At 35.5% G+C, this 20961-nt stretch overlaps 1 protein-coding gene and 1 pseudogene across 1 annotated transcript; one reads left to right on the forward strand and one right to left on the reverse strand.

Moving 5' to 3' along the window:
• The first annotated feature begins 2295 nt into the window (after nt 1-2295).
• Nucleotides 2296-8763, forward strand: LOC113780474 (TMV resistance protein N-like). The gene is made up of 5 exons (XM_027326272.1): nt 2296-2834; nt 4899-5985; nt 6115-6390; nt 6518-7606; nt 7750-8763. Exons 1-5 carry the CDS (start codon nt 2296-2298, stop codon nt 8374-8376), a joined length of 3618 nt encoding a protein of 1205 aa, XP_027182073.1. The 3' UTR covers nt 8377-8763.
• Nucleotides 8764-13017: 4254 nt separating this feature from the next.
• Nucleotides 13018-17840, reverse strand: LOC113779261 (annotated as a pseudogene).
• Between the last annotated feature and the right edge of the window lie 3121 nt (nt 17841-20961).

Below are 20961 nucleotides of genomic sequence, written 5' to 3' on the forward strand. Positions count from 1 at the left end.
TTGGAACAGCAACTTTAGACTCATTTTTGAGCACTTTCCACTTCGATTCATGGAAAAGTGTCTTCTAGGAACTTGCAGTACTTTCTAAGAGGTTTTCAACGGTATAAAGTTTTCCAATTCTTGACTTATGCCGAGTGAGTTACGATTTTTCAAAGATTCATAACAAAACTGAAAATTTTCCAACTTTCAAGGAAATAGAGTTTTTCAAGAACTCTTTATTCTTTTGATATTATCTAAACGTTTTATCCCCGATTTCCTAGATAAAGACTTAAATATTGTTGAATGTTATCAAACCTCTCTCGAACCTCGATTTACGAGTAATTGAGGTTCATTTTCATGGAATTTTCTAGAGTAATACTAGTGAACGAATTATTCCTCGATATTTGGGATATGGGTGATAATTCACTATTATTTGTTCAGGCACGCACGAGAACCTCCAAGAGGACCCTACTGTGGAAGTTTGAACTCTTCCTCCAATTTACTTGCTTGCATAACTTGGTGAGTGTCAAGTGTATGTCTACTTGAACCCTAAAGTCTTGATTCATGCTTGATTCACCTGATTTCATGCTTAGCTTAACTGATTTTGACAAAATGGAGTCGAGTGTGTACTTGATCGCACTCGTTCTCATTTGAAACGAATGACTCATGCTTAACATGATTTGCTTGATTTACATGACTTGAAATGTCTGCTTAAACCTATCAAATGCTTGAATACATGAAATGGTATGCTATGATTGCATACGTCGATGGAGTGAATCTCCTCGACATTTACATGACAAATGGGGGACGCCCAAACTTATAGGCCGACCTTGGAACTCGAGCCGGCATGGGTTTGGTCGGGAACCTCGGTGAGGCATGAGACTCAAATAATAAGCTTGATCTATTGAGAGATCTCGCTTGGCATACTCGTATAGTATCGCCTTATAAATGTAGTGCAGGCCCGAAGTGGTGTATGGTGAACGGATGGGAAGTAAGTGGTGAACTACGGATATGAAAATATCAATCCGGTTGACGGAGAGTCATCACGGAAAGATATATAAACGGTATCGGCAAATGTGAAACTTAGCTCTTGAGAGCTTCTATATCCTTGAATTGTTTCTGGTTACAGTTTATTGGTGTTATTAATTACTTGCAAGATAATACCTGAATTGTTATTGGGCTTGTTATCTGAACTATGTGGTTGCATGTGTGTTCTTGGCCTCACGAGCGTTTTGCTCACCCTGTAGATTTGTTTTCCTTAACAGGTTGAGTTCGGAGGTAAAACGGAGCAGCCCTCCTGATGTGCTTTTGTTTTAGGGTTGCTATTACTTTTGTTTATGCCTTTGGCTTTGAATTGTACTTTTGGTATGGAAACTTAACTTTTGGACGAAATGTATTATGTATATCGACGGGTGGTTTGAAGAATGGATAACTGTTATTAAGTTTGAACACTTCCGCAATTATTGCATCTAAGTTATCGATTTGTATTTTTTTTTGTGGTCCGGATATAAGTTGAATGGAATTGCTTGAGTTCTGGCGAGAGTTAGGCAGGCGTCCCGCGGATACCCTTTGGTTCGCCTTAGGGAGAAGTGGGGGCGTCACAATATGTACATTAATATATATATTAATATACATATTATAAAACAAAATTGAAATAAAAAATATTATATATAAATAAATAAATATTAATATATATATTATAAAACGAAATTGAAATCGAAAATTCTGATTTCTATTTCCGATTTCAAAAAATCTATTACCGAATTCGAACCAAATTCTCATAATTCGAAATCAAAAATTCCGAATAAATATGTATATTTAGAGTTATTTTTGATATATTATTTGGATATAGTCACTCCCCTTACATCAAGAATGACTCTAGAAAATGCAGCAAAAACAAGAAAAGGTTAGGAGCAATTGCTTTTAGGTTTCTCATAACCAGGAAAAGCAAAATTGAAAACGGAAGCAGATTTATTGACTTTCTGGTTTTTTTTCCAGAAGTAGAAATAAACATGCACACACACAAATTAGATTAACAGACAGGAATTACCGGCTAAATCGGCTCGAAAGCAATTTAAAGAGACTCATAAAGAATCAACGTTCAATCAATGGGTGACAGAACGAAGGCGCGTGAACCTTAAACTCACAGTGAAAATCCCACAATCTTCCGACGTGGGCATTGACTTTCTGGCTCATTTCATCGAACTTTCTACTCTACCCCACATCCACAGTCCATTGTTGAACTGCATACCGCGTAAAAACTAAAAAGAAGTGGTAAACATTGGCCTTTTTTTCTTCTTCTTCTTCCACTCCTAAATGGACTTGCGAAGTTTTGTTGAGCACGAAATGAGAGACATTGCCTCTTCTTCTTCTTCTTCTTCTTCTGCTTCCACTCCTAAATGGACTTATGATGTTTTCTTGAGCTTTAGGGGTGAAGATGTCCGAAAGAGCTTTGTCGACTTCCTTTACAGTGCTCTGCAACAAAAGGGAATTTACACCTTCAAAGACGATGAAAAGCTTGAAAGAGGAAGATCCATTTCACCTGCACTACTCCAAGCTATTAAAGAGTCAAGAATTGCAGTTATAATATTCTCAGAAAACTATGCCACTTCTTCATGGTGTTTAGATGAGCTCGCAGAGATCATTGACTGCAAGCATGTGTTGGGACAAACTGTTCTGCCGGTTTTTTATTACGTGGATCCATCTGTGGTACGGAGACAGAAAGGCAGCTTTGATCGACCTTTTGTCAAACATGAAGACGAAATAGAGGACAAGGAAAGGATTCAAAAGTGGAGAGCAGCTCTTACTGAAGCTGCTTCTATCTCTGGCTGGGATGTTCGCAACACTGCTGATGGGTAAATTACTGACTCTGATCTTTAAAAATATGAATCAGCATCCCTTCTTTTTGGGCAAATAGTTGGCTATTCGGTTAAGTATCATTTTTGAATTGTAATAAGCTGTTAGTTTCTCTCTCTTTCGGGTATTTGTTTTCCTATGGGTCATCGATCCTTTTCTTGGTGCTCTTTTTTTGTGGTTAACTACTCTATCAATTTGGCGGTTTTAGGTGGATTGTTAATGATCTTGGTTAAAAGAAATTAGATCTGTGGTTGACTTGACCAATCCCATGACACCAATCCTGATACTGAAGTACCAATCAAGCACCTCTGAGGTTATTTATAATTTATTTCTTGACTGTTTTCCTCTAGCACTCAGTTTTCTTGGTGGGGTTGGGGAACGGGAGGAAACAGGATTCTGAACCATTAACTGATATATAACTGCATCGATTTCTCTATCAAAGCAATGTGTTATTCAGAAAAGGACAAAATTATACAGAGAATTCAGTAATAAAGAATAGTGACGACCACACAAAAATGTTTAGTATCTTGTCTTTTCAATTGGCGCTAGATCAATTTTGAGGGTTCAACTTGAAATTGATCACCTGTTTTCATGCAAACTACTGGTAATGGAGCTCAGAGGCGTGGATAATTGGTCCTAGTTTTCGTCAAAGTATAATCTATTATCGTGAAGTGTCTAACGCCTGAATTAGCACTTATTCAGAGAACGTACCATATACTTGCTTGTCACACCCGAATTTCTGCAGCACGTCATTTTAAATTTTGTGGGATGTGTGTCAATAAAATTACCATCAGTTTTAACTTCTCAATGAACTGAGTAAATTATTGGTTTATCATCAGTTCTTTTTAAAACATTTTTCCTTTCACTTTCTTCAGAATCTAAATGTATCTCTTTTCTTGCTTGCATTTTAAGTTGGCATGTTGTTCCAAGCTTTAGCTCTGCATATAATCAAAATTAGTATCATGTCAATGTATTCATGCTTTCACTCTGGCAGAATTTGGCTGGTGCTCTTTTCAACTTTTCATTTTAGTTTTAGAAGGATCCTTGCCTTCATTCTTGAGCGGATCATTTCATGCTTTAAATCTAATTATTGACTTCATGTCATTTCTTTCTAATTAGATAAGTATAAGGTTATGAAACAGAACTGAAGAAATAACTAATTCTGACCTAAACATTTTCGGTACTTTCATTGATGTCTGCATTCCTATTAGGAGTTAATTGTACACAAAAGAAGATAAGTAGCAACCAGGTGACTCAAGTCCGATTGTCATATCATGTCAAAAAATCGAATCCCTCTCATTTTACTACATGAAATTGTTATTAAGAACATAGCACGCGCGTAATGTGTAATAAGACGATATTTGAGTAAGTCAAAAACTTATACTTTAACAGGTCAAACGCTATCATCTGTCATCCTTGGTCTCTCTCAGTATACATATGTTGCCTTTGTCAACGTTTCTTTACCATGAGTTTTCACTTTCATTTCAATTTTGGAAAGGTTTCATCCATGCTATCTTCTCTTATGCATTTGACATGTTTCCGGCAATTTCTTTTTTGTTAGTCTTTCTTTCTAAATTTTCTTCTTGTCACCTCTTCTCATTTGGCAATGGTTTTTCCTCTGCCCCCCCCCCCCCCCCACCACAAACAAAACACAAACTCTGTAATTCAGTTGTTACAGTTCTGTTACTTTATTTACCGCCCTTAGTAGTCTTTGTCTCGTTGATATCTGTTCATCTATTTATCAATTTTCCAAGGAACATATTTTTCTGCTTTCCGTGTACTGTTATTTTACTAGTAGCATCCTCAATACTTGTGATTCTGAGGCCAACATAAGTATTGTATCAAAAATAATATTGACAACGTATACATGATGACAAACAATGATGTTGCTTAGCACTGAAGCATACATTAGATTGAAGTATCTATCTATCTGCTCTGTAGGAGCATTTATTAGTTTTTTTTTCCAAATTGGCATTTGTTACATCTATCTATTTTGAGAATATGGTTATGCATCTCTCGTAAATGATCTTTTCTTACCTTTTATTTTCTTTTTTCATGGATAGGCACGAGTCTAAATGCATCCATGAAATTGTTGAATATGTTGTGGCTAAATTGGAGAGAGTTGTCGCAATTGAAGCAAAAAACCAAGTTGGTATTGATTCTCGAGTTCATAAAGTAAATGCATTGCTGAATTTGGGGTCCGATGAGGTTCACTTCATAGGGGTTTGGGGAATGAGTGGAATTGGTAAAACAACCTTAGCAAGGGCTGTTTTTGACCGAATATCCATTCATTTTGAAGGTGCCATCTTTCTCCATGAAGTTAGAGAACAATCAAAATGTCTGGAAATTTTGCAAGAGAAGATTCTTTCAAAAATTCTTTGCTTAAAAGATTTGAGGATCAGCAGTGTTTTTGAAGGGTCAAATATGATTAGGAGAAGACTATGCTATAAAAAAGTCCTTATTGTTCTTGATGATGTTGACCACCTAGATCAATTAGAAGCTTTAGCTGGAAAACATCATTGGTTCGGTGCTGGTAGTAGAATTATCATAACCACAAAAAATAAGCATTTGCTTGTTACACATGAAGTAGATAGAATGTACAAGGTGGAGTTATTGAATGAATATGAAGCTATTCAGCTGTTTAGTTGGTATGCTTTCAAGAAGGACTATCCTGCAGAAGATTATGAGGAGCTTTCAATTGAAATAGTGCATTATGCTGGTTGCCTTCCCTTAGGTCTAAAAGTTTTAGGTAGTTTTCTGTATGGCAGAGACATGGCTGAATGGAGAAGTGAAGTGGAGAGATTAAAAAGAATTCCAGAAGATGAAATTATGGAAAAGCTCAAAGTAAGTTTTAATGGACTCAGAGAAGTTGAAAAAGAAATTTTCTTGGACATTGCATGTTTCTTTAAAGGGAAGAAGAAAGAATACATAAGAAGAGTCCTTGATAGTTTCAATTTCTATCCTGATATAGGCATAAAGGTTCTCATTGAGAAATCTCTGGTAACTGTTTCTGGAGGAAGGATTCTGATGCATTGTTTAATACAAGAAATGGGTTGGCATATTGTTCGCCAAAAGGCTCCAGATGAGCCAGGAAAACACAGCAGGCTCTGGGTAGCAGAGGAAATTTGTGATGTTTTGGCTAGAGACAAGGTAAGCGATCTTCCACTTCTAAGTTAATTTCATTCCACCTAGAAAAATATTCCAATTGTATATTTCTCGAATATTTTGTTCATGCAATTTCTCCTCTTCTCCTCCTCCTTTTATCCCATTTCCTGGCAGGTGACAGAAAATGTTGTAGGCATGTGGTTGGATCTGTGTACCCCAAAGGATGTACTAATTAATAATGAAGCCTTTGAAAAGATGAAGCAGCTAAGGCTACTCAAAATCAATAATGCTTGTGTTTCTCGTTGCCCAAATTGCATACCAAATGAGATACGGTGGCTTAACTGGCATGGATACCCTTCAAAATCCCTTCCAGAGAGTTTCCAACCTGAAAAACTCGTAGGACTCAAGCTGCAATATAGCCGCATCGTACAACTATGGAAGGGGATAAAGGTACCACCTTGAACTCTGATTTATTGTTGTTTCCTGATGAATCTTTCTTGAACCTATATGATGTCCCCCCCCCCCCTCCTCTCTCCCTCTGTGTCATTTTCTTCATTTTGCCAAAAACCTTTGACAGTTGCTGGACAAATTGAAATACATCAACCTTAGCTATTCCCAGAAGTTAATAAGGACCCCAGATTTCACAGGGATACCTAATCTTGAGAGATTGATCCTTGAAGATTGTTCAAGTCTTACTGAGATACATCCGTCAGCTGGCTATCTGAAAAGGCTCCAACTATTCAATCTGAGGAACTGCACAAGTCTTAGGAGCCTTCCAAAACAAATTATCTTAGAAAGTCTCGAAGTAATGATTCTCTCAGGATGTTCAAAAGTTGGGGAATTTCCAAAAATCTTAGGTGCTATGGATCATTTAAAAGCTGTGTATTTGGAAGCTACTGCCATAAAAGAACTACCACCATCAATTGAACACCTTACAAGCCTTGTTTTGTTGAATCTAAGCTACTGTAAAAGTCTCGCAAGTCTGCCAAGTAGCCTTTGCAGATTGAAATGTCTTAAAGTTCTTATTCTTTCTGGCTGCTCAAATCTTGACGAGTTACCAGAAGAGCTAGGACATGTTCTAAGCTTAGAAGAGCTTTATGTTGATGAAACTGCCATCTCCAAGCCACCATCCTCTGTCGTACTTTTGAAAAACCTAAAAACTTTATCTTTCAGAGGATGTAAAGCAATGGCATGTCGTACATGGAGAGCATTCTCGTCTTCTTGGTTGCTAGGTCAAAAAAGTCGAGATTCAACGGGCTTGGTTCTTCCATCTGTTTCAGGATTAAATTGCCTAGCAAAACTAGATCTTAGTGATTGCAATCTGTTAGATGGAGGATTCCCTTGTGATTTGGGGAGCTTATCCTCCCTGGTAGAATTAAATCTTGGCAAAAACAACTTTACTAGTATCTCTGCCGCAAGTATTAAGAACCTCAGTCGCCTTCAAACCCTTGAATTAGTTGGATGCAAGAGACTTGAGATACTTCCAGAGCTTCCACCGAGTATAGAGGTATTGTACGCAGATAATTGTACATCATTGCAGAGTGCAACTGATTTATTGACAAAGTATGGGAAGTTATACAGGGTTTCATTCAGCAATTGTTTCCAGCTGCTTCAGGATGAACAAACTTCCAGCATGATAGACGCAACCTGGAACCATATGCTAAAGGTATCCTTTTCACAATATACTCCTTGCATCCAAAACTGAAAACTAAAACTGTTTGAGACGAAGTGACTACTAACTTAGATGTGCTTCACAAGCTAAAACTTTTCGCTATTTTGCTGAGAAAGACCTAACTTCTTGTGATGTAGGAACTTTTACTCGTAGATGATAACTTTAGCATCTGTCTTCCTGGAGGGAGAATTCCATCCTGGTTCACCTACCAGAACTGGGGGCCTTCAATTAGAATTAAGCTTCCTTCAAATTGGTACAGTGACGAGTTCATGGGATTTGCAGTTTGTGCTGTTTCTGATTTGATAACGACCACTTTAGAGTGGCGGGATTTGCTACAGAAAATTCCCAGTGTTCGTATCCAGTTTAATCTGATAGATCAGGAGGAGAGGATCTGCAACCGCATGTTCACCATAGGTTGCGGAGGAAGTGAAAAAATAATCAACTCGGAACATACTTGTCTAGCATATCTTTCATTTCATGAGATTTGGCTTCTGTGTTTTGATAAAGTATGCAGCCCAAATGACTGGTCTTGCATTGAGGTGTATGCTGATGTTTATAGCAAGAAATATATGGTTTTCAAAGCATGGGGAATCAGTCTTGTATACAAGGATGATGTTAGGCAGAATACTGAACTTTCGATGATCCCACAAAGCTCTGAGTTGGGAGAAAGGGGATTGTCGTCCAGTGTGCTTGCCAACGGATTGAAATCCATCAGAAAGAAAAGACGAGGTCGTGAAGGTTTATCCAGGATTCCACCAAAATAAGTCCCATCATACTAGGAACAAGAGCTCAGAAGGTCGAGGAAGGATGTAGCTTGGGTACATAGTTGTCAAGCTGCTGATTTACCAGTCATTTCTACTATCATAATTTAGTAGAAACAGTTGAATCTTGCTGAAGCAGGGAATAATGAGTCAGGACAGAAGAGATCAAAGTTGGAATTCCTTCAAATGTCACGTCTCCAGAAATGGGAAAAATGTGTTATTTGTGAACCGAATTACGTAGTTTATTATGTGCATCCAAAATATGATCTCCTTCTCTTGCTATTGAAAATTGTTTTTCATACCATCACATGATATTGCATCAAAACCAAGTTTCCTCTGTATTTAGCAAAATTGACGTCAGTACTAAATTTTGAGAGTACTATTATCTTCTACGGTACAAGTGAAATGGCTCGAATTCGGGATTTATCATTTACACTCCTTTATTCAAACCACTAGATAGTGGTTGATTGCAATTTCCAAATATTCAGTTAGTTCCTTCTCTTCTGGAACCTGATTTACGCTTAAGCGTTTCTACGGTATGCTTTCAATGATTGAGAAACAACTGGAAAATCTCTGCAAGAGAAAACAGACAACTGAGTCATTCTATAGTTATTAATAAATTCTAAGTTGACAACATTTATTTGTTGCATGATGATTTAATCTTAACCAATAGTCAGATGCTGTTTACATAAGGATCTTGTCTACTTTTTGGTTCAATCTTGCTCTTGGGCCTCTAACATGTTATTCAAAATGCAAATCAAACTAAGCCTAAAAGTAATAAGAAGGTTACAGAACAGTGCTGAAATCTAAAAACCAGCACTGGTTTGAAGACAACGCCTACATGCATCATGATTTTTACGTCGGAGCCCTATTTCCAGATGTTGTCCAAAACTGCAATAATAGATCAAGTCCAAAACATTGTTGAATTGAAACTTCTTATAGGAGAAAAGTTGCAATGCTTCTTTGGAAATATGGATGAGTTTAGTGTTCCATTAATTCTTTTGATAAGTGGGAATCGCCAAAACCAATACATTATTGAGCACACAAGCAATAAAATTGTAAGGAGCCTAAATCATCTATGTATGTCCCTGATAAAATTGTTTAATGTAGTTGATAAATCTCGCATCGGTGTCAGGCCAACTATTTGAAATATGCAAAAGTCAACATATTTAATAATAAAAAAAAAGAACTAGCATGAATAGTGAGCTAAACACAAGATTTAACGTGTTCGATTTAATAACTAAACCTACATTCACAAAAAGAAAACTCAATCTTTATTATGAGAGAAAAACATTATAAGAATACAACTTGAATACCAAATCCAACCATTGTATAGTCTCACCCTCCCCTCCCCCAAAGAACTCTCTCAACCCTTTTGTTTTATATCAAGAATGTCAATCTACCTATTTATAAAAAATATTATTTTGGCTAAAAACCAAATAACAATATGAAATAACTCTTAATTCCTAAACTCATATAGGATAAGAAATAATTTCTAATTGTTAAACTTAAACAAACTAAGAAACTTGTCTAAAAAAAACTAAACCAATTTCCTAACGGATCAATCATTCACGATAAGGACGTAATCATAATTTTCAAATTCTAACTTTTAATGTAGTGTGTTTAGCCAAGTTGGTAATCAAAATAGCTTTCACCACTATCATAATGTATTATTGATATGCTCTCAGCATTTCTGGAGAAAAAACTTTAAAATGTTGCGAGTTTTACTAGTCAAGTGTAGTAACTTGATCCGAAGCTATAATTAACTATGACATAAAGGATGAAGGGATTATGTAGCTAAAGCAAGTAACAGAGAGTTGTACTATATCGGGCAATTAAATCATTTTCCTTACGGAAAAAAGAATGCGTATATCGAGTACAAGTACTAAACTGAGTTACTTTTTCAATACAGATAGTTTGAGATTCGAATAGCACTGGATAAAGTCAGATTTATAGATTTATTCTTAGTAATTACAAATTGATGTTGAAGAAAATTCGAGGCCAAAAGAAAATTCAAGATAAAATTCATCGAAAATGAATCGTGAGATATTATTGATTCCATTGCCAATATCTGGTGATCAATATAAGTGCTGAAGTCAATTGGATTATCATTATTCCAAAGCATAAGAAAAAAAAAATCTAGAATAATAACAGAAGAAAAGTAAACAAAAAATGTGCCATCTAATTTATACAAGTGACCTCTCTCCCTGGTTTATTTCTTCTCTGGTACGGCCTTGATTAAATGCACTACACCCCCCTGAAATGTACATCGAGTTGTAGTTTACCCCTTACAACTTCTTTTATAGACACTGTGCTTGCCCTGATAATATACTTGGGCAAAACTAACCTTGCCATATTAATTTTTTTATTTTGCTACTCTTTTCCATTTTTTTCTTTTTTCTCCCTTTTCTTTTTCCTTTTATTTTCTTCTTTTTTTGGTGTTCTATTGTGTCAATAGGCAATTCTTTCCTTCCATTAGTAAACTACTTAAATTTAGACCCTGTTTGATAACTCAATTTAGCACTTAAATTTAATGACTTTATATCTTAACATATTCAAACGTATTTGAAAACAAAAAATAGAACATCTAAATTAATTAAGTGGCACTAAATTTTTTAGACAAAACTTGCTCAAAAAAATAAATAATAAGCTATTCACTTATTAGTTAAATGTGATATATATTCAAATATATTACATTTAGTACTTAACAATTTATTAATTTGACGGATTTAGACCCCAAATTTCAAATTTCAAACTTCAAATTTTAGTTTTCATATTTCAATTTTATCAAATGCACACTTAATCTTTTAATTTTCTTTAACCCTTTTTTGTAATTTATTTATTTGCTAAGTTCACTCTTCATAATATGTCATAAACCTATACTACTAGAAACAATATATACCTTACATTGTAAAGATTTTTTTTAATATATAAATTCAATGAAAACTAATTAAGCTTCAAATTACTCAATTGTTTACATAAACGGTATCACATTCACATTGAATAATTCTTTATTTAATCTTTCTATTTTATTCATATATATCTAAACAATTCAACTTTTTAGATGAAATAGACTTCATAATGTAGAAAACATACATCTTGTTATGATAGGAAAGTACCATCAATCCTTTTTTTTTTTTTAAATAGGAGGTTTTGAATTTAGGATCTCTTATTTATAATTCCTCCCGCTGTACCACTCATCCCAACCCTCCCCCGATACCATCAATCTATTATGCCGAGTTAAACAAAATTAAAAATATTATTCCACACATACAAATAATCATAGCATGGGAGATAAAGAAAGAAAAAAGAAAAGAAAAATAAGTAACTAAAAAAATTGATAAGCAAAAAAGAAAAAGAAAAATAATTAAGATGGAATGGGTAGTTTCATCCAAGGATATCATGCATGAAGCAGGGCAAAGTAGCTACAAAGAAGTTGGGGGGAGGTGGGGGGTGTTGTAAACTTCAACTTAACCTTAAAGAAAAATTGAATTGAGGTCCGGTAACTAAGATAATTAGAGATTCACTAGCATATTCAATTAATCAGTGTACAAAGAAGGGTTGTTGTGTATCTTTCTTTGTCAATGTTTTTAATTTAAAGGAAAAGCACCAAAGCCACAAACGAGAAAGAAATGGTGGAAGTCATAATTGAAAAGTCAAAATTTTTTATTAATGCCAATTTAATTTTAATTGTTAACTATTATGATTATTCATTGATTATATTAAATTTGTCTAAAATCAGAAACTTTTGGGACTCTATTCGTTTTGATCAAAATATTATGAACCAGCTTGGCTTATAGGCCAAATATCAAGGACCAATATCACGTTTCTCCAAATAAGTAAACTTTTTTTTTTGGCAGTTGAGGTTTTTAACCCAAGACCTCATATTTACAATTTCTTCCACCTTACCACCCAACCCAGCTTTCCCCTTCTAAATAAGTAAACTTGAATCTTATTACAGTTGCACTTTTTATATTTGAACTTTTACTTTCTATCCTAAATGATAAAAATATTGTCGATCAAATTAGAATTTTTCTAATTGATTCCCAATAAACATTCGTTGGTACACTTAAATTATATCTAAGTTATCATGGGAATGTGTACGTCACAAATATTGCACCCTTTTATTAGACATTTCCCAAATTAACTTTCACTTTTGCCAAAAAAAATATATATTTATGACCACATTAAAAAGTGTCTACGAGGCACTTGCTGGTCAAATCCTTGAATTAAATACAAGGACTCGAATCAAGTCGAGCCGAGCTCGAGCTCGAAAAAAAATACAAAATAAATATTTTATTTAAAAATAAATAAATAAAATAATATTTTTTTCTTAATAAATAATAAAATATTAAGGACATATATGTAATTTTACTATGAAAATAAAAAATAAAAAATATATATATATATACGTAATTTTATTATTAAATAAAAATAAAAATAAAAAAAATATATATATACCCAAGCTCGCAAGCCGGCTCGCGAGCTAACGAGCTTAATATTCTGAGCTCGAGCTCGAGCTCGAGTTTGACTCAAGCCGGCTCGAGCTTGACTCGAGCCGCTCGCGAGCGGCTCGATTCGTTTGCAGCCCTACTTCCAACCTAAAGTCTCGATGTCTTCAACAAAGACGACCTAAAGTGAAGGACGTCCTCAAGCGAACTCTCCACTCCACGCGCGAGACGCTGTGAAAGAGCCCCTGTTATGTCTGCCCACCACTCCCGTCCCAAGATACCTGAATTCCTAAAGCACTACTCAGTCAAAAATTAAATTCCAGTCAATCAAAACTTGGAAACTATCAAGTTGGGATTTCCTCTGTCAATTGCAACTTGTTTAGTTAATGTCATTCAATCAGTTGAAAATCCCGGTGGTCATTATCAATTTCTCCAACATCTTTCTGGTACACTAGTCGGACACCCCATGCTTTGAATTCCATGAATCGTGGAGTATACGAGGATAGCTCAATGCAGGTCCAATCATTAGACCTCCAATTTTGCGGGATCTGGCTAAGCTTCCTACAAGGTAGGTATGCAAGACAAGTATGTTCTGAATCAACATTTGTTTCAATTGCAATAGCGCCTACAGAAATCACTGCCGGGGGGGACAACTTATCTCGGCCCTTGTACCTATATTGGACAGGAATGACTGCAGTATTCTCTCGGTTAACACTTCTAACTACCATAACGGGCGTTTTCAAGCCAAAAACAATACAAATTGCCATCCCCATGAACTCGTTGCAGTACCAATTTGGAGGAAGCTGAACTGAAATCGAATGCCCTGTATCCTGGTAGGTGAACCAGGCTGGAATATTTTGTCCAGGACTGCAGATACTGAACTCAGTATGTAGGACTGGTAATTCCTGTCACACAAAAGTTAGGCCTCTATGATCAGTAAGATTTCAAAAAGGTTTGGATTGTGCAAGCATGTATGAATCATACAAGTTAATAAGATACCTTTAGCATGTTCTTCCATGTTGCATATACCATTTTGGAAGTTTGAAGACCCTGAAGCATTTGAAAACAATTGGTGAATGAAACCGTGTTTAATTTTTGAGATTTTGTCAACAGATTAGTTTCACCCTGCAATATTGTACAATCATCTGCGTACACTTGCTCTATACTCCGTGGAAGCTCTGGAAGTATCTGAAGTCTCTTGCATCCAATCAATTCGAGGATTCTAAGGCGGCTGAGGTTTCTGATACTTGAAGCGGAGATACTGGAGAAGTTGTTTCTACCAAGATTTAACTCCTGTAGAGAGGATAAGCTCCCCAGATCACAAGGCAATCCTTCATCTAACATACTGCAGTCACTAAGATCTAGAATTGCTAATGAATTTAATCCTGACACAGATGGAAAAACAAAACCCCTTGAATCTTGACCTCTTGCATGTAGCACCAAAGAAGATAACCGTGCTCTCCATGAAAGAGCCATTGCTTGACATCCTCTGAAAGATAAAGTTCTGAGGTTCTTTAGCAATATGATAGAGGATGGTGGCTGTGAGATGGCAGTTTCATCACCATAAATTTCTTCCAAGCTCTCTATGTACCCCAGCTCTTCCGGTAATCTGCCAAGCTTTGAGCAGCCAGAAAGAATAAGTGCCTTAAGGCATTTTAGTTTAGAGATACTACTTGGCAAACTTGCAAGACTTTTACAGTAGCTTAGATTCAATACAACAAGAGCTGTTAGGTTTTCAATTGAAGGTGGTAGTTCTTTTACTGCAGTAGCTTCCCAATATACAGCTCTTAAATAATTCATGGGACCCAAGATTTCTGGGAACTCATCAACTTTTGAACAGCCAGAAAGAATAATTACCTCCAGACTTTCCAAGAGAATTTGCTTAGGAAGCCTCCTTAGACTTGTGCAGTTCCGCAGATTGAGTAATTTAAGACTTTTGAGATATCCTGCTGAAGAGTGGATCTCAATTAGACTTGAACAATTTTCAAGAACCAATCTCTCAAGAGAGGGGATCCCTGTGAAATCTGGAGTCCTTATTAACTTCTGGGAATGGCTAAGGTTGATGAATTTCAGTTTGTTCAGAAACTGTCAAAAGTCAGAAGATTGTAAGACAAAAATAAGAAAGACAATATTGTATGATCAAACAAGCTTTATTAGGTAATAATATTAAAATGTGATTTAAGATGGCACCTTTATTCCCTTCCACAGCTCAATGATTCGGCTATTTTGTAACTTGATTCCTACAAGTTTTTCAGCTTGAAAACTATCGGGAAGGGATTTTGAAGGGTAACCATGCCAGTTTAGCCACCTTATCTCATTCGGCAAGTGATTAGGGCCTCGAGAAACATAAGCATTGTGGATTTTGAGTAACCTTAGTTTAATCATTTTTTCAAAGGCTTCATTTTTAATTGCTACATATTTCGGCGTAGACAAGTGCAACCACAAGCCTTCAACATTTTCTGTAACCTGCCATGAAATGAGGCAGATTAGAAAGAAGCCAGCCCAAAAAAAGAAATCATAAACTGGATAGGCCTTAGAATTTGTAGATCACTTACCCTGTCTCTAGCCAAAACGTCACAAATATCCTCATCAACCCATAGCCTGCTGTGTTTACCTGGCTCTTCTGGAGCCTTTTCACGAACAATTTGCCAACCCATTTCTTGTATTAAAGGATGCATCAGAATCCTTCCTTTGGAAACAGTTATCAGAGATTTCTCAATGAGAACCTTGATGCCTATATGAGGGTAGAAATTGAAACTATCCAGTACTCTTGCTATGTTTTCTTTCTTCTTCCCTTTAAAGAAACATGCAATGTCTAAGAAAATTTCTTTTTCAATTCTTTTAAGGCCATCGAAACTTACCGTGAGTTTTTTCATAATATCATCTTCTGGAATTTTTTTAGTCTCTCCACTTCACTTCTCCATTCAGTCATGTCTCTGCCATACAGAAAGCTACCCAAAATCTTTAGAGCCAAGGGAAGGCCACCAGCATAATGCACTATTTGTAATGAAAGCTCCTCATAGTCTTTTGCTGGACAGTTCTTCTTAAAAGCATTCCAACTAAACAGCTGCACAGCTTCATACTTATCCAACACTTCCACCTTGTACATTCTGTCTGTGTCATGTTTAACAAGCAAATGCTTATCTTTCGTTGTTATGATAATTCTGCTACCTTTACCGAACCAATCATGCTTTCCAGCTAAAGCTTCTAACTGATCGAGATGGTCAATATCATCAAGAACAATGAGGACTTTTTTGTAGCATAGTCTTTTCTTTATCATATTTGATCCTTCAAAAACATTGTTGATCCTCAATTCTTTTAGGCGCAGAATTTCAGAAAGAATCTTCTCTTGCAAATTTTCCAGACCACATCTTTTAGAATGTTCTCTGACTTCATGAAGAAAGATAGAACCTTCAAAATGAGTGAAAATTCTGTCAAAAACAGCCCTTGCTAACGTCGTCTTACCTATTCCACTCATTCCCCAAATACCTACAGAGCGAACCTCATCAGCCACCAAATTTAGAAATGCATTTATTTTCTGCACTCGAGAATGAATACCAATGTGGTTTTCTTCATCATCTTCTACAAAATTTTTCAATTTACCCATGACATCTTCAACAATTTGCTGGATGCATTTAGACTCGTGCCTATAGAAGAAAGGAAAAACACATAGCAAGAAACTAGGTAAGAAAAAATCATGCAGGAGTTGCAGTTGTCAACAATATTCTCAAGATAGAGAGAGCTAATATACCTATGCTAAAGAACACTCTTAAGAAACCATGATTGAATTTAAAATGCTATGCGGAGAATGCTGTCTGTTCTCTATTAACTGTAGTTCTCATGAAAGTTTGATCATGAATTTCAAGTTGAAGCCCATTAACTACTGAATTTCCCATAAAATTGTTCTTTCTCTTACTGGGGATGAAGTTCCGTCGACCCACTAAGTTCATGATAGCTAAATGCTTGTAAATCTTTTTTCCTCATTTTTTTGAATTCGGGCCTAAATTCTCAATTTTCCCATTAGTCTTCTTAAAAAAAGAATAGTTAGAAAAATAAACAAGTTAAAGACATCAGTTCCCATTCTGTTTCTTCGAAATTAAGGCTAGAATGATTACGTGGGCAGAACTATATATATTGTGAAATTGAAATTAGCAACTTAGATCTAGAACTACTGCAAATAACACGGCCTAATTTAGACCACCAACTGACAACGGTTATCATTCAAGGCCTGCCTGGCCCCAGAGCTGGCACTTCAACATTAGGATTGGAAATATGTGATATGTCTATCCATTCCTAAGATCAAATTTCTTGGTCAAAATCATAAAAGTTTTCTTTGCGAATCAGAAATTAGTACTTTTGGGAAAGGATGATGGGTCTTATTACAATTGAATATGCATACGTCAAGAAGATCAATATAACAGAAAGCAAAGTTTATGCATGTTAAAAAGGAAAGGCAAGTTCAATTGTCGAAAGACCAAGGTAGCGAACCCATCAGCAGTGCTGGGAACATCCCAGCCAGAGATAGAAGCAGCTTCAGCAAGAGCTGCCCTCCACCTTCGAATCCTTTCCTTGTCCTCTATTTCATCTTCATGTTTGACAAAAGCTTGACCAAAGCTGCCTTTCTGTTTCCGGACCACAGATGGATCCACATAATAAAAAACCGGCAGAATAGTTTGTCCCAACGCTTGGTTGCAGTAAATGATCTCTGCAAGCTCATCCAAACACCATGAAGAAGCAGCATAGTTTTCTGAGAATATGATAACTGCAATTCTTGACTCTTTAATAGCTTGGCGTAATGCCGATGAAATGGATCTTCCTCTTTCGAGCTTTTCATCGTCTTTGAAGGTGTAAATTCCCTTTTGTTGCAGAGAACTACAGAGGAAGTCGACAAAGTTCTTCCGAACATCCTCACCCCTAAAGCTCAAGAAAACATCGTAAGTCCATTTAGGAGTGGAAGAAAAAGAACAAGATAAAGAAGAAGAGGCAATGTTTCTCATTTCTTGCTCAAGAAAACTTCACAAGTCCATTTAGGAGTGGAAGTGAAAGGTGGAGGAGAAGAAGAGGAAGCAGTACAAAATGGACTGTAGATGTGGGGTGGAAAGCTCAATGAAATGAACCAGAAGTCAATTCTGCTTGCAATTCTGCTTTTCTTTGTTATGAGCAGCCAAAAAGTAAGGTTTCACATGTAGTGCAAATCTGACTCATCTGTACATGGTGGGAAGAACAAATGAAATTTGGACAACACCATCATCATGGAGCCGAGTAAGATGTAGCTATTAAATGAGCTACTCAAATAAATAGTACATGATAAATTAAATAAATAGGATACTTGATATAAATATAGAAGTGGTATTAAATTATCATTGAAAAAATGACACTGAGGATCCTGTGTGCTGCTAGTGCTAGAGTACCGCATAGCAGCGTTTGCATTTGATAATGAGGGTCCCATTATATTTTCAGGAGAAATAAAATGCAAGTCTCTCAACAACTCATGGGCACTTGTTTGCACCCAAAAATTGGTATCAATTGGGGAGTAACTCCCCAGGCCAATGACAAAATTTGAAGGACAATTTTGGTAAGTTTAAAGCCCATAAATTGGCGAATAGAAAAAATTGGTCAGATGCAATAATCCATGGGGATATGCAGAATGAAGCCATGTGTACTTCAATCTTAAGTTGTAAATGCTTTCGTGACAAAAGAGTTATGACGGTTTAAATTTAATTATTAGTTGACGTAGGTGAGTAATTGTATACATATTAATTAAAAGGAATTAATTTTATATAAATTTTATTTTTCACAAAAATACATTTATTAAAATTTTATTTAAGAATCTTAGTTTATAAGGTTATAATAATTGGTAATTACAATACTTAGGGTCATTATGAGTAGTTATATTGACAAAATGTGATTAAGTAATTAGAGCAAAAATTGGTTTTCCTCTAAGGATAAAATTGAAAGTTTAGAAAACGTCATTAAAAAATTTACATTAACTGTGACCCCTCTAACTTTATATATTATATAGATAGTGCCTTTCTAACTAGAATCAAAATTATCGATGAACAACAAGAAACATAATTAATATAGTACTAGTGCTTCCAGAAACCAGAATCATGACATAATTGATGTAGTAAATTTAAATTTAAATTTAGAAATTGTAGATAAGTAATCTTATACATGGCATAGTGACTTTCAAATTGGTATTGAATTTGTAGATGAGTAATCATAAACATAATTAACATAGTACTCCAAGAAACTAGAATTGAGATTGTAGATAAAATAATCATAAACATAAATGACATAATACAAATGTTTCAAAGATTGAATGTTTCAATTATTGAAATAATTATATGTTTATCAACTTAAGTCACAACTCCGCAATTAGTTGTACTGGACATGATAGATCACGGATTTGACTAGTAAAGTTATGTCAAAATTTGAGGCTTTTTAACTATTAGCATTATGTAATGATAAGGATAACCAAATTATAGTGTATAAATCAAAATTTACTCTTAAAAGTAAGCGCTAAATTTATAAAGATTTCGATGTGATACGGATATTGATATGGATTATCTAATAATTGTAAATCCATTAAAACGAGGAAGTAACAATATCTAGATAAATGAATTACAATCAAGTAACTAAATGGTTATCAACTTAAGTCCTAATTTTGCAACTAGTTGTATTGGACATGACAGACTATAGATCACAAATATGACTAGTAAAGTAGTATCAATGTGATGCCTGAAAGAAGAAAAGAAGGAAAAATTCTGGTAAATAGTGATTTTTGGTGAATCCGGCAGCATATCAGATCAGTTCTTGGCCGGATTGCTGGCCGGATTGTGTTGGCCGTTTGAAAAACAAATTTGATCAGCTACTGCCTTGAATCCGGTCAGATCTTGACCGGATTGTGACGTGGCACCTTCGGCAGCCAAGTTTGACCGGCTGTTTTCCAACGTTCTTATCTTGCTTTTAGTTGATATTTCCCTCATTTCTTTTCTTGGCTTGACCGAACCTTTTGAGAGGAAGAACAAGAGAGAAAAACTCCATTTTGTTTCCTTTGATTTCCTTCACCAAAACTTGAGATTTCAACGTTAGTTTTGCAATCTATTCCATACAAGTGCTCACTAAGGAGGTTTAAAGCTATTGGTGGAGTTGTTTTGGAGAAGGAAGCACTAAGCTACCCATTTTTTTGAGGTTTGAAGGTATCTTGCTAAGAACTTCCTTTTACCTCAATAAATTGTGTATTAGTGGATTGGAGAGGTTAAATATGTTGTTTTGTGGATAAGTTTATGGTTTGAGATAGTATTATGGAATTTTTGATTTTATTGGCGATTTTTCTGCCTTCATGTGATGAGTAATGATTGGCCATGTTTGATAGCTTTGGTATGAGATATATTGAAGTTTTATAGACTAGTTTAACTTGCCTAAGGAAATTTTAGCTTGTGTGTTCAAATTCCAGCTTAGGGTTAGTAATCTACCCTATTTTTGCACTGAATGTTCGACCTTGAGAGAGACTGAATCAGCCCTTACTCAAAACATGAAAGTTGTAGATATATGAGTTAGCTATCTACCTACAAAATTTCAGATCGATTGGAATACTGTAGCATGTGAAATAACCAAAATACCCTTAACTGCCCATAAGCCCTGTTTCACGGACATTTTGCCATTTTCTCTAAGATTTCGATTTTTGACCATGAATATGTATGATTTGGCTTTGGAGGCCTTTATAAGAAATGTTGGTATATGTCTTAGCTTTGTAATGCCATAAGATTCGTTTCAATCCGATAAGTATAGCTTTAGTTGTGATTAAAATGCCAAAAGGTGATAGGAACTCGATGATTTTAGAATTTCCTTGACTTGACATGATATTTGTGATCTAGGGCTTGGACTTGAGCAAGACAATGATTTATGATGGATGAGGTACATGAGATGTGATTGGTGAGTGATCCCTCAACCATTTCCAATGTTACTTTTGAACTAATTCTTGCATTGGTTATTCGATTGCATATCATTTGTGTTTGTGTGTGTGTCATGACATGATTTGACTCCAATGAGTTCTTGGAAAATCTTGTGCTTAGAATCAACGTCTTCACCACTATATATTTGGAGCACGAATGGCTCCCTTGTACTATTTGAC

This window comes from Coffea eugenioides, chromosome 8 (assembly GCF_003713205.1).
Source record: "Coffea eugenioides isolate CCC68of chromosome 8, Ceug_1.0, whole genome shotgun sequence".
Lineage (NCBI taxonomy): Eukaryota > Viridiplantae > Streptophyta > Magnoliopsida > Gentianales > Rubiaceae > Coffea > Coffea eugenioides.